Genomic DNA, 14,218 nt, shown 5'->3' on the forward strand with positions numbered 1-14,218 from the left:
GACAATATTTAGCATTTAGTTGATAGGTCCCGGCTTTGCTTATCGATGAGACCAATTTGGGAAATGATTTTTTTTATTGCTTCTCCGAGTGTTTCGGGTAATTCTTTAGTAAAAGTACAGAGAATTCCTTTGAGACCAGGTTATTAGTGTGGTTGTCAAAAGCATTCTTTTGCGCAAAACGCCTCTCTCTGAAAAAAGAACCAAAACGCCTAATGTCCCATTTTCAAAACGCCTTATTTTGGAAATACCTCGTTCGGCAAAGAACTAATCCTAAAAAGGACATTCTCAAAACAAACTACAAAGCAATCAACGGTGATTTTAGAATTGGTATTTTCGAGAGCAGCTGGAATTACGAGAATGGAGCACTCTAGGCTTTGGTATTTTAAGGAATTATCACACTTATCGACGCATAATTGGCTTGAGCAAAAAAAGATTTATTAAAAGCGAAAGACAAGAAAAGTGTGTTTCACCTAAGTGGAGCCGCATCATCTCTTGTCGACAACGTCCTTACGTTAGGTCATGAAAATTTCCATTTTGAAAAAATCTATTTTTCAGAATAATAGATATTATTCCTTTATTTTTCCACATTTGACGTTAACACTTGTCAAGTTACTGAACAATGACGATGGAGCCATTTAAAAAATATTTTTCGCTGTTGTGAAATCATTTTAAATCTCGTTTTTCTTTATGTGGCTTTTGGCTATAGAAGTTTATTTTATAATTCACGCTAAACAAAACTTCAAAAGATGTTAAACGTAGAACATAATATTTTGAGCTTTCGACATTATATTTTTCAAATTTTTCCAATTTCTCGGGAACATTTTCGGAAGAATTTCCACTATTTGGAATTTTTCGGAAAATCACCCAACAGTAGCTTTGACTGAGCGGTTCAAGTCGTTCCCGATAAGTGCGATAACCCCCTTATGACAGGTCTCTTGTCAACTAAATTTTTAAATTAATTCGCGCGAGGCCAGCAAAGTAAAAGAAGAAATTCTGTCATTATTTAAGAAGACTCGCTACATGATGAACAATATCCAGGCTCATCATCTTCATTATCGTCATTAGATTGCACGACTTTCTGTACCTTTTTCTTCTTTTCTGGCTCCTCTGGACTGCTGGAGCTAGCAACGGCGGTGTGCCGATCGCGATTCAAAGCAACTTCGTAATAAGCTTTCGCGGCTTCAAATTTGTCATCCCGGGACATGAAACTCCACAATTCTCTGCCTTTCGTAGCGATCTCCGCCTCCTTGAGTTGCTCAGAGCTGCCGCCCTTCACCTGATTCCGACGTTGACTCAGCCATATCATAAATGCGGAATGCGGTTGTTTTGGCTTCTCCAATGCCCGTTTAATCCTGAAGGGAATATACATTTGTGTTAATTTGACTTACAAGTTTACACAAACGTGTATTACCTATGCACAAATCCCTCCATTTTATTCTTTATTCGTCACTTGTTTTTCTGGATATTTTCGCACTCAAAAATAAAGTGTGCTTGTATAAGACCGCGTTTGCTGGTCTGTGATAAGATTTGTGTAGTATAGTCGGCGTCAAAATGATCTCGCCGTACTGTTCAAAAGTTGTGAATTAAAAAAAATACCTTTAATCAGTCCGTAATTCAGAGTCAAATAAAACATTGAAGCGAACTGTACCAGAATTGGTAATGTCGATTATAAATCCTTTTTAAAATCGATGAATCTACTTATATATGACTGTATGCAACGGTATTCTCTAGAGATGAGTAAATTTTCGACTCGTAACATTTCTCTCAAACGTTTCCCTTCACTATCTAATTAAATAATAAAAAAAAAACATCAACATTGAGAACAAATCACACTCTCAACAATAAAATGACTTAACGGAGTCACCACACTTTGTACCTTTGGTATAATAAAACCACATTCATCTGAAAGTCATAAAAATATTAAGAAGTATATGAAAGAAATTAAATTTACGTGAAATTTTACAGCTGTATTTAAGTGTAAGAGTTACCGATTTACGTTCACAAAAAGGAGTTATCATTTTGCAGATGTGACTTTATTACACCAATGGTGCAACTTATCGACGTGGAATCGCAAAAGCTATACGTCCATGCAACAAGAGCGAAAGACGTTTCGCTTTGACTCGTTTTTAAACAAAAATGTAAAAATTTACATCTAAAGTATTTTAATTGAAGTCACATCGATACCTTACTTTCTCAAACTCGTATCTTATAAAGGGTGATTATTCAGATGGCAAAACTTTCTATTTATTTTAAATTTCATATCAAGGATGTTAACTTGGATGCATTACTTTAAAAATAGGTTAAAGCCAGGGTGCAAATATGAAGGAAATGTGGTCTGAAATCAGCCTGCAAAATTAGTATGTACAACATTGATTATATGGACGTCGGGTCCGCGCTAAAAAGTGTCCGAACCTATAGGACGTTAAAATCGTATACAGAGCGTCATTCACGCTTTAGTCTTCGTTTGTTTCTTCTGGCAGCGAAGCAAGCAAAATTAGACAGTACTGCGATGACATTACAATTTAAATTCAACGTTTTAGCTTTTTCATATTCCTTTACATGTCACTACGTTTCAATAGGTTGACTTGGGACATTTTTTCGTGGTTTATGTATTAGACCCGTCGTCCATTTATTTCTAAGTCAATGATGTACAATCTATGTTTTGCATTTCAGTAACTTTGTCCTTTAAAATACGAATTTGAGAAAGTAAGGAGACGATATTTCAAAATTGACGATAAAGATGTATGGAAAGACGATACAAGTCCAGATTCCACACAAATATTATTCAAAGTGTATTCCATAGTATTTGAGTTTATTCGAAACGAGCAATCCCTAGAGTTTCTTGCTCGTTCTTCTCAGTTTTTTTAAATTTATTTATTTACTCATATTACAATCATTTATTATCTAGGCACAAGTACAGGACAAGTCAGTGCAGTGACCGAGCAGTTGCTTAAAAAATGACCTTTTAAGTGTAAAAATGTTAGCTATGGAATAATTTACTTGACTTTGACTCGATTAACTAAATTAAAAATATTTGACTTTGATTAACTAAATTTAAACGCACGTTTTCTTTTCGTTATTTTACGATGTCATAAATTTTTCTAACCGGCTCAAGCCAATTCTGCATCGACAGGTGTTGTGACTCCCTTGTATTCACACTTTTTTTTTTTAATAACGGACGAAATAAAACTAATGTTGATTTGTCATATTTGGCAACACCCAAATGGCATATATTACGAACGTTAATTTTTTAAATCTATTTTGTCAGTCTCCCAAAAATTACTTCACGAATTAGATCACTTTATTATTGAAGGTGAGAATTGACAAAGTTCCATAATATTTATTTCTAGACATCCCAAAAAGGTATTATATTTAACAAGCTTTACATTAACAACATGCTTATAAATACCACTGCAACTTAAAATAAAACTATAGAAAATAATAAATGGGTATACATTAAACAAAAATAATGATAACAAATTACAAAACTGATTTAAAAATAAAAAATACTTAATTTTCAGATACTACGCCTGCCTTTACACCAGTGGCGAAGAGCAAATAAAAAATAAGCCGGCTCACAGCCTGGTCGGAGATTTCAGAAAAACGCCGTAATGTTGTATTGACACTGGTTAAACGCTAAAATAACCAACAAAAACATTATAAATCACAGACATTTACTTAAACAATTATTTCTAAAACTTAATAGTACTAGCTTAATTTTTAACCATTATTACTTTCAATATAGACATATTATAACAAAGCGAGTAATAAAAAGACTGTATACTGTCTCGGTATTTGTTATAATATCAAAGCAACTTCCACTCTTTATCACCGAAATAAGAAAATCTACCTTTCTCGCTTGCGTACATTGCTAATTACTCTACCTCTGACATAATCTATGTCAATCGAGTTAACCTGGCATATAAATTCGTGTAATTAAAACAATACGGAATATAGTCGTTTTGCATAAGAGTGACAGAGACAGTTGCTCAGTGGAGTTTATTATAGCAAAGGAACTCAACGACGGCACCTTGTCTCGTCGGACAAAACCATCAGGCGTTTTGTTAAAATTACGCGTTGCACGGATAGATTGCCGGACAAAGTAGTCAGGCGTTCCATATGTTCAGAATGAAGTTAAAATGTACTTTTTATAGAATCGGTATTGTATATTGTCTCGATTAATCAATTCCTTAAGAGAAGCTAACTACACGTACTCTTCGCCACTGCTTTATACAAAGAATCGGAAAGCACACTGTCTGATTTTTCAACCCTATTAAAAGTTATATAGAATATAATGATGATTCACTACCATGATATTTATTTATTATTTGTGAAATTACTCCACACCTTTGTTATAATATTACAGACTTCCCGCCTAACTGAGTCGGTTCCTGAGGTAGCTGCGCCGTGCGGGAGGGGTGGCAGTTTACGTCACAGTTGTCGCGCTGCACACGAGATAATTTCAATAAGATTTTTCTGACAATATTCAGTAATAAGTTGATGGAAGTGTTGTTATGTGAAACGATAATTTCAATCAATTTGTTATAAACATCGTAAGAAAAATCTTGTTGAAATTATCCCGTGTGCAGCGCGATATACTGTTACGTATCCTGTCACTCCTCCCGCACCGCACAGCTACCTCACGAACCAACTCAATTAAGCGGTAGGCCTGTAATACGAAAATCAAACAAAAAGAACGTATCTTATCGTAGGGTCTGCCGATTCGGTCTGTGGCTCAATTGGTAGAGGTTGGCCTAGATTGGCATACACAGGTTCGAATCCTGTCAAATCCAAAGAAACTTTCAGAATAGTGTTTACTAGCCGATGCAATGTATTCGCAAAAGCGGACATATTCGATTTGCACCCTTTTCTATTAACAATACAAAAAATAATTTGACAGCACTGCCTGACCACTTCTTCGTCGAAGATCATTTTTTTTTAATAAAGTCTGGAAATCTATTTTTTCGGAACTGAATGGCGTGAATTTGTTTTCGCAAACAAACCAACGTTTCGGGATCCATGGTTACAGCTGACTTAGATGGTAAAGTCACCAACCAATCTAACATTAAGAGCGATGCCACACGATGCGTTGCGACGGCGTTGCAACGCCTGACCGGTGATGCGACGTTGTACTACATATAAATTAAAACTACATGACACATGGTGCGCGGCGACAGAACGCGTGCGCATTGGACAAGGAACCAGGAGACGAAGCAGGGAGAAGTTGTAAGCGGTGTTACTTTGCGACACTGCATGGTGCGTGGACTCGGTGCGTTGAAATCATAGAGTTGCAACGACGCAACGCACCGACAACGCCCATGTGGCTTCGCTTTAATGCGAACCATCTTATTTTTCACTATAGTCACAAAAGTGATCAAATTAAATACTTAATTTTTAATTTACCAAAGAACATTCCAATTTACGGTATACACGTTTAACAAAATATTTTATTTTAACAATGTTAATTTTTACTACATGTTTTTTTTATTATTATTTAATTAGAAATAACATAAAACATGTTAATAAGTAGTATTGTAGTCTTGTGTCTGCTTGCAATTTTTCATCGCAGGAGACACTGGATCCCAAACTAGATGATGATTACGATCCGAAAAAATATTTTCACTTCAAATCTGTTTCTTCAGAAGAGAAGGTCAAAAAGGCAAACATAAACTTTTCACGGTTAAATTTTTTAGTCAAACATATGTCGTAAAGCATCCAGGCCCGCAAGGTCTGAGCTTGGGTTAGGGGGAACCGTTTTAGAAGTTTTGGGCGTTTTGGAGGCGGTAATAACGGAGCGAGAGGCACACATTGCGTCGGCCGCCTCGAGCTGCAGCTGGGCCTCGAGGGTGAAGTGACCCTCGACCACGAAGCCGCGCTGCGGATCCACCAGCTTATCCCATCTTATGAACTTCTCACACATATTCGTTACTTCTCCGCTGGAAATTTAATAATAATCGTTTTATTTTGTTAACATGAATAATAATAATAATAAATAAATAACGCACACAATAGACAAGCACTGGGCCGACCGTGTCGCGGGTGCCATGGACACATACACAGACAACCACAAATTAAAGTCTCGATTCTGATCGATTTAGGTACCAAAAGGATGATAATTCTTAAGACCTTAGAAAAAGTATAAAGTTTGTTGCTTTTTCTTTTTTAATTTTTCGTAACAACTTTGTTTCAAAACACATGTTAACAAATTTACTTATTGGGGTATTATTTTACTATATTAATATTTCACGGCTTCTTATAAATAATCAAGAAATACTTGAAAAATCATTATTCTTCGATTTAATCAATCGTTTTAGTGCCGAAGGAGGTTTCCCATCACTAAATAACGCTTGTGACGTCATCAGAAGTACAAAAAATGTGGCACGCTTGGTTTTCATACAGATCCAGGTACCTAATTGTGGTGTCTATTTACATATATGTCTGTGGTGAATATCCTGTACTTATTCTGATCTCTGATGATTAGGCTGATGCTAGCGCAGGAAGTCCATAGTTTCTGTCTACCGCAGTAGGACTAAAAAATATGTATTTATTCATACCGCGTCTGTGGCTGAACGGTTACCATGCTGGTCTGCCACGCAGAGGTCCCAGGTTCGATTCCCGGGCCGGGAGAAATATTTGTATGGCCTACATTTCTTTCTCTCGTGAGTCTGGGTGTAATTTGTGGTTGTCTATATGTGTCTATGGCACCCGCTATTCAGGATTTCCCTAGTGCGGGGCGATGAATTTGTGCGTTATTTATTTATTTATTTATTTATTTATATTTACACTAAACTATAGATTGTTTTTTATTTAACAGGTTCGTCGAAATCCTCTACAGACTTAGGCAAAGTTCGTTGTGTAAGTACGAAAAACCGTTCTAGAAATCGCACCTCCGGTGAAATAGTTTCTTAACTTACTTTTTGTAGAATTTACAGAATATAAATTAAAAGTTTTGTATATAAGGCTACTGAGCACATTTGAAAAGCTCTTAAATGTTATACTATTTCAATACGCGTTACGCTCTATATAGAAAAATGAAGCAATGCATAATGCGTCTCTGTTTGTCCGTATAAATAGCATTTTAAAAATGGTTTGGGATCACAAGTTTTTGAAGTTAAGGTTGTGTTTTACTGGAGGTGCGAAAACTTAGCCAAGATTTTTTGCGAGAAACAAATTGATAAAAATTCGATATGGTGGATTTGTCCTGAGCTGCATTGCTGCCGATAAAGTTAACGGCGGAGAACTGAAACTAGGAGGACCTTAAGGATTAACTTACTAGTCGGTCTCGGGCTGGCGAATCTTAATGCTGAGGTCGCGCAGCAGAGGATCAAGGTTCCACGCACGCGCAAGCTTCAGTTGCGCGCGCACGTTGAGCCACCAGCCGCGACGCATGGACATCACCGTGCACGCCAGGCCCACGCTCAAGTACTCCACTCTACGCATATTTATAAACTTTTTAATTTTGTCGATAATTTTAATAATAATAATAATAATCATTTTCGTCACACTTGGTTGTAAATGATATAATTCCATACCGGCTAACTTGACTATAATGCCCCAAATAAAACCCACGGGCCCTTTTTTCTTTCCATTACAGCCATGGCTGGTAAGGACTTTTTCATTTGTAGCACAAAGCACTTCCTTCATAGGTCAGGTTCAAGCTCAAGCAAGTAGGTTACTTAAGTTCGAAATTGAAACATTTTCGCTTAAAAAGTTATCTAAACAGAAATTTAATTGCAGTTCAGCCACATACTACTTAAATCCTTATTATTAAGTTTTTCTTATAATTGATTTCAATTACTTTCTGTAATAAAAATTTGCCAATTTTGTTTACAATCCATCATGGCATTATGCTTTTTACAAGATTTTAGTTCCGAGTTGTATTATCTATGGAAGAATTTAAAAAAATGAAAACTAAAACCCGCCATTTGCCAAATCCATAATTGTTGTTTTGAACCATATTTATATTGTATTTATTTCCTCGCAAATTTGACGAAAAACATTGTATGCATCACGGACGGTAAAAAAATACAAACTCGAGTTATTAAACCCTGCAGCCTGTCGCTTCTGGCATTTAATAGACCCTCGTTAGTAATTTCTTATTTAACATCCTAGTGTTAGCAAAAATATAGCTTAAAAATTAATGTTAGTAACAATAGAATAGAGAATAGAATAGAATCGTTTATTTCATGTTATCAATGTCACAATATTGCAATTGGAAATACAATGTCAAGGGATAACCATGATCGTCAGTAATAAAATTATAGTAATAATAATAATGAATATAAAATAAAGTAGTATAACTACTGCTTGTCGAATAAAATAAAATTAAAATTGTTTCAAAAGAAACTCATCGACACTGTACAATTCAATATCCAATAAAAGGATTTTTAGTCGGGTACAAAACGTTTCATCGTTTCTAACACTTTTCAGGTCTGTGGGTAGATGTTCGTAGAATCGAGGACCTATTACCCGCGGATTTCTAGTTGCAAGTTCGGTACGGTGGGCAACGGATTTTAGTGTTCCCGCGTTTAGTAACGCTCGGCCTCCGCCCGTACGTCACTCATTAGTAGCCAAGTTTTGACGCGCATAAACTATTATACCATAAATATATTGTGAGTACATGGTCATTATATTGTATTTCTTAAAAAGGTTTCTGCAGGTCTGACACTTTTTTATGCCTACTATTGTAATAGGGTAGGTAGATTTTAATATTTATTAATGAGACTCCCATGAAGAACGGCGCGAGGCGCATCTATCGGCCTGGTGCCTTGTGCAGCTGCACCCAGCGTCATCTAGAGGCATGGGTGCTAGGGATGCCATTCGTACTGCCTCGTAACCGAGCCTCAACAATTTGCTGACTGTTTTATTTCTTTTTTTTAATAGCTTCTGTCTGAGATTCACTTAAGGGTTCCAGCTAAGCATTTACGTAACGAATCACTAATTCATTTACCTGTCGCTTTACAAAATTACAAACGGAATTCTTTTATATGGCGTGCGAGTAATAATTTTAACAAAGTTTCTGCTCTTTACGATTTTGATTTGTTTAACACAAACTCTGCGCACGTTAAGAAGGTGTTATCCAATTCATTTTTTATTACTAAAGTTATATAATGTGTCATGTGTGTGTGTAAAATGTCGTTTAGTTGTTTAGTGTTGTCAATGTGATTCGCTCTGGGCTGTGATGCGCTCTTTCAATTATTTTGTGAAATCTAGTTTAAAGTGGAATAGGATAGTGCTATTGTACCTTAATCGAAAATTAAAACGCGAAATTACACGAATCTGGAACTAAAATACCCGTATCGGCCCGTTCTATGGAATCCCGAGTCAATCGAAACACGCCGCCTCATTCTCCAATTGCCTATCCTCTTTGTGGCGGCCATATGCACAGAAACAATTAAACTTCATGTTTAAAAAATTAAAAAAAAAATGTTGTCAATGTTGTTTATTGCTATAGCGGATTCGCTCTGGACCTTTTGGAGGGAAAAGTGTCGTTTTTATTTTGACTTTCAATTATTTTGTGAAATCTAGTTTAAAGTGGAATAGGATAGTGCTATTGTGCCTTAATCGAAGATTAAAACGCGAAATTATGCGAATCTCGAACTAAAATACCCGTATCGGCCCGTTTTAAGGAATCCCGAGTCAATCCAAGCACGGCGCCTCAAATTGCCTATCCTCTTTGTGGCGGCCATATTTACAGAAACATAATGCAACTTCATGTACCAAAAAAGAATAATGTACCAAGACTTGGCTGTATGGTGTAAAACCTTTGCCTTTTCCTTTATGGAAAGAAGAAAAAAAAATTTTGCTATAGCATTTTTATCAGTAGGGAGGCGTTTGCTTATAATTATTTAATGTAGTTTCTATTACATTGAGATACAAGCTGTTTGTACCCTCAAAAATAAAATAAATAAATAGTATCAAGTGACGGGACGAACAAGTCGTACGCCTGATAGTAAACTACACGCCTGCCCATAACAGTTGCAGTGCCACTCAGAGCTTTAAATCGCAAAGATCTTAGGGGCACTGCCACCCGTCACCCTGAGACGTAAGTTGACAAGTCCCATGTGCCTGTAATTTCACCAGCTCCCTTACCCTTAAAAACCGGAACACAGTAATGCTGATATTACTGCTTGGCGGCAGAAATAGGTAAGGTGACAGTACTTACCCTGGACGAACTCTTTCACAAGGTGCTATATGGCACTTCAGTATCGCGGCAACTTAAAATTTAAGTTGTTGTTGTTGATAGTTAATAGCACCCTAAAAGCAAACTATGGTCGCAATGACGTAGCAGTGAGATAGTATTATCATAGTATAATAAGCCTAAAGTATGAACGTTTTCTTGGTATGGACCAATTTCATCATCGTCATCAATACGAACAACATTTCTTGTTTAACTGTTTATTTTATAAACATTCCAATATATAGGGATTGTCTCATGTTTATTTTTTAAATGGCTAATGCACATCGGGAAGTGAGCGTGCCAACAGCTCCGGTACCTATCCGGGACAATAGGGAGGGCGCTGTACGTGTATCCGGGACAATAGGGAGGGCGCTGTACGTGTACCCGGGACAGTTCACTCACGGCACTAACCTTTTGAGGACGGATGAAATCTGTGCAAATGGGCTGATCTAGGGTCAGGACCTATGTAATGTAACTCCTTCTTGTAACGGGACAACTTCGTACGAGCAAAACGGGAAGAATGCTATTTTAATTTAATTTATGTGAAATTAACTGTTTTTTTTTTCATTCTTCTTATTAGTTTAGAGACAGAGCAGACAGCGAGCCAGCGTAAGTGTAACTTAGAATATTGTCTGGTTTATATAGATTTTTTTAATAATATTATTATTGTTCATTACATGTCAATTAGTCGGACATAGTCATAGTCATACAATTATTATTTTTTTAATTAATCTATTAAATGTTATTAATAAATTCAGCCTATATAATTATTAGTATTAGATGTTTATCGTGGCGATGGTATCGTTGAATTGGATTATGTTGAAAAGCGATGTGTCAACAAGGTCAGGCTGAAAATCAGTACCGCGAGGCATACAGTCACAAGGATTATACTGAGCCTGTTCCTTCCACGCACTATTGTTGTTCCCACAATATTGTATATTATTATGTTCTGTACGTATTACTGTGTGTGGTAAATAAATGGTTTAAATGGTTTAAATGGTTTAAAAGGACCTGACTGAATAGGTCCCTGTGCGGGCACAGGTTATAATGCCTTTCCCATATAAACAAAAGAACGTAGAAAAATATAGGACTGGCCCGGGAATTGAACTCGCGACCTCTGCTTGGCAGAATGTTAACTGCCTCCGTGGCCGAACGGTAACTATGCTGGACTGCCACGCAGAGTTCCCGGGTTCGATTTCCGGGCCGGAAGAAATATTTATATATACTACAGTTATTTCTCTAGTGAGTTTAGGTGTAATTTGTGGTTGTCTATGTGGGTGTCCACACGGGACTATGAGCGTGTCCGTTAAAAAAAATATATTTTGTCAGTTTACCAAAAAGTTTTTTTTTTTTTGAGTTGTGACACTTTATCGACTGTGGAAATTTGAAACGTTGCAAGGAACATTTTGTCGTAATGGAAAATGTTCCTTGTTACAAAATGTCGCTTACGACACTTCAAAATTCGATACATCGACGAAATGATTACCCTTATATCGACAGTGGAAATTTGATATGTCCTGATGGACATTTTGTCGTAAGGTCATTTTCGCTTACTACAAAATGTGTTGATAAAACAAAATTGAGGATGCGAGTTGTGGAGTGTTGTACGCACTTGTTTTTGTCCTTGTCGAGCCGCACGAACCGCTTGAGCACCAGCTGCCAGCGATAGTCGAGGGTGTAGAAGGCGACGGATCGCACGCCCGGCGCGCCTGCGCGCAGCGACGCCACCGGGATGGACACGCGGTGCGAGCACGACTCGCCGCCGCGCTGCCACCACATTGCCCGTTCTAATTCAATGTCTCACAGGGGATCCAGTGAGGAATGCACATCGTATCGTTCAATCTTCTCGAATGATTGAATGAATTAACACAAGATTTGTACAAGATTTTTTCCCAAAAGGACATTTAGCGGTCGGCAGTTGACGGCGTTACACAATAGCGAGCTGAAGGCTTTTAACCTGTGAGTGGGGTCTGGCCGCTCAGGACGCTACTGGAGACTTCGTCCAGCCAATCTTCAATGGACCAGGAAGATAGCACGCGCGCGGCCGAAACTATAAATAAGAGAATAAGATCACCGGGATCCTCCTCCTCCTGGAGGCAGAGTACCCCGGCGGCAGCGGCGTGTCGGTGGCGGGGTGCGAGACGCGCATGAGCAGCGCGAAGGCGTCGCGCGGCGGCAGCAGCGGCGACCGCGCCGGGCCCGCCGCGAACGCCGCCGGCGACAGCGTCAGCAGCCGGATGTGCTGCAGCAGCCGCGCCGCTGCGACCATTACAAGTCTTCTCATTACTCAATCTACCCAAGGCTAAGCAAAATACGTGCTGTCTTAACATTGACTTACAAATAAATGGACGACGGGTCTAATACAAAAACCACGAAAAAAATGTCCCAAGTCAACCTATTTAAACGTGATGACATGTAAAGGAATATGAAAAAGCTAAACCGTGGAATTTAAATTGTAATGTCATCGCAGTACTGTCTAATTTTGCTTGCTTCGCTGTCAGTCGAACAAACGAAGACTAAAGCGTGAATAACGCTCTGTATACGATTTTAACGCCCTATAAGTTCGGACACTTTTTAGCGCGGACCCGACGTCCATATAATTGTAAGTCAATGTGTCTTAATTAAAGTATATCTAAATAATTTTATATAATAAAATCATTAAAATAATTGCATTTAGCTTCAAGAGGTGTATTGAAAATATAAATTACGATTACAATACAGCCCAGCCCTACTCCTTTAACTCATCCCGATATCTTCTAATGAGACAAAATTTTGAAAAAAGCTCTTTTTTCGGCGTAGAAGCCGCTGATAACTTACTGACTAACACATTATATGACATGCGTACTTATTATATATTATTTATTTATTATTACTCAAATTTGTAGACTAGGTACCTTCAGCTTATCCTAAGACAGAATAGAACGTAATAATTTATTTCATGATATTAATATAAAGTTTAAAATATAATGTCAAGGAATAATAATATGATGAAGTCAAAAAAGTGTTACAAATGACGAAGTGTTTTGTTCCCGACTGAAAGACCTTTTATTGGATAATGAATTCTACAGTGTAGAGGAATTTCTTTTAAAGAAATTGTAATTATATTTTTAATTCTGGACGTTTGTATTTTGAAAATATTAAAATTTTTATTGGCATTTTTGTAGTTCGTATTTTTCTTTATTTCTCTTTTATTATTTTATTTTACATTAACAATAAAATTATTATTTACATTAATGACGATCATGTTATCCCTTGACATTACATTTCGAATTGTAATTATTATGAAACTGATAAAATGAAATAAATGATTCTATTCTATAATAGGCGCCTTGACGTCGAGTTGCGGACACCAGCCCTTCACACCAAGTTCTCTCAATGGAAGTGCCTTAAGCCTCGAATACTACCCGAACCGCTGGCTGTCGCCAAAACTCACACATTCAGAACTTGAAACACTATGAAATATTAATAATGATTGGTCGTTTAAAAATTTAAAAAGAAATAACAAATTCTGGACTGTTAATGTAATTTAAACTTTACCCTGTTGGCATAACGTTGAAAGTTAAATATCATCAATTTACGACGTTTTGATTTTATATTGAATTTCCAATCAATGAGCTGCCATCTAGCTGTTAACAGCTGAACGACGACGAATTCGAGATGTTTACTTAGTTCCCCAAAAAAGAAGTGACCCTATTGCAGCGGTATAAGGTTTATCTTCGTTTCTTGTAACGAAAACAAATTATTACGATAAACAGAAAATTGAACATTTATTAAAATTAAATAAGACTTAACGATGATACGAAACGCTATCACAGATAATATTACAAGTGCGGCCATCATTTTTGAACTCCAAGTAGCGAAATAAGGCATTTTACTCGGATTTTCGAGGTTTTACGAGACGAGAATAATTGACCTAGCAAAATTTCAGACTGAGCTCAAATTTGCGGAACTCCACGCACTTTTGGCACATCTGTCACGCAAGTCAAGCATTTCTACAGTATTTATTATTCTGAGATAATAAATATAAAATAAAGTAGT

At 37.0% G+C, this 14,218-nt stretch overlaps 1 protein-coding gene across 1 annotated transcript; it reads right to left on the minus strand.

Moving 5' to 3' along the window:
* Window positions 1–36: 36 nt before the first annotated feature.
* LOC113236368 lies at window positions 37–12,449 on the minus strand. The gene is made up of 5 exons (XM_026472399.1): window positions 12,255–12,449; window positions 11,793–11,947; window positions 7,274–7,432; window positions 5,808–5,936; window positions 37–1,352 (listed from the first exon to the last, which is right to left on the minus strand). The coding sequence occupies exons 1-5, from the start codon at window positions 12,447–12,449 to the stop codon at window positions 1,004–1,006; spliced, it is 987 nt and encodes a 328-aa protein (XP_026328184.1). The 3' UTR covers window positions 37–1,003.
* Between the last annotated feature and the right edge of the window lie 1,769 nt (window positions 12,450–14,218).

This window comes from Hyposmocoma kahamanoa, unplaced genomic scaffold, assembly GCF_003589595.1.
Source record: "Hyposmocoma kahamanoa isolate Upper Pololo Valley unplaced genomic scaffold, ASM358959v1 91369, whole genome shotgun sequence".
Taxonomy (NCBI): Eukaryota; Metazoa; Arthropoda; class Insecta; order Lepidoptera; family Cosmopterigidae; genus Hyposmocoma; species Hyposmocoma kahamanoa.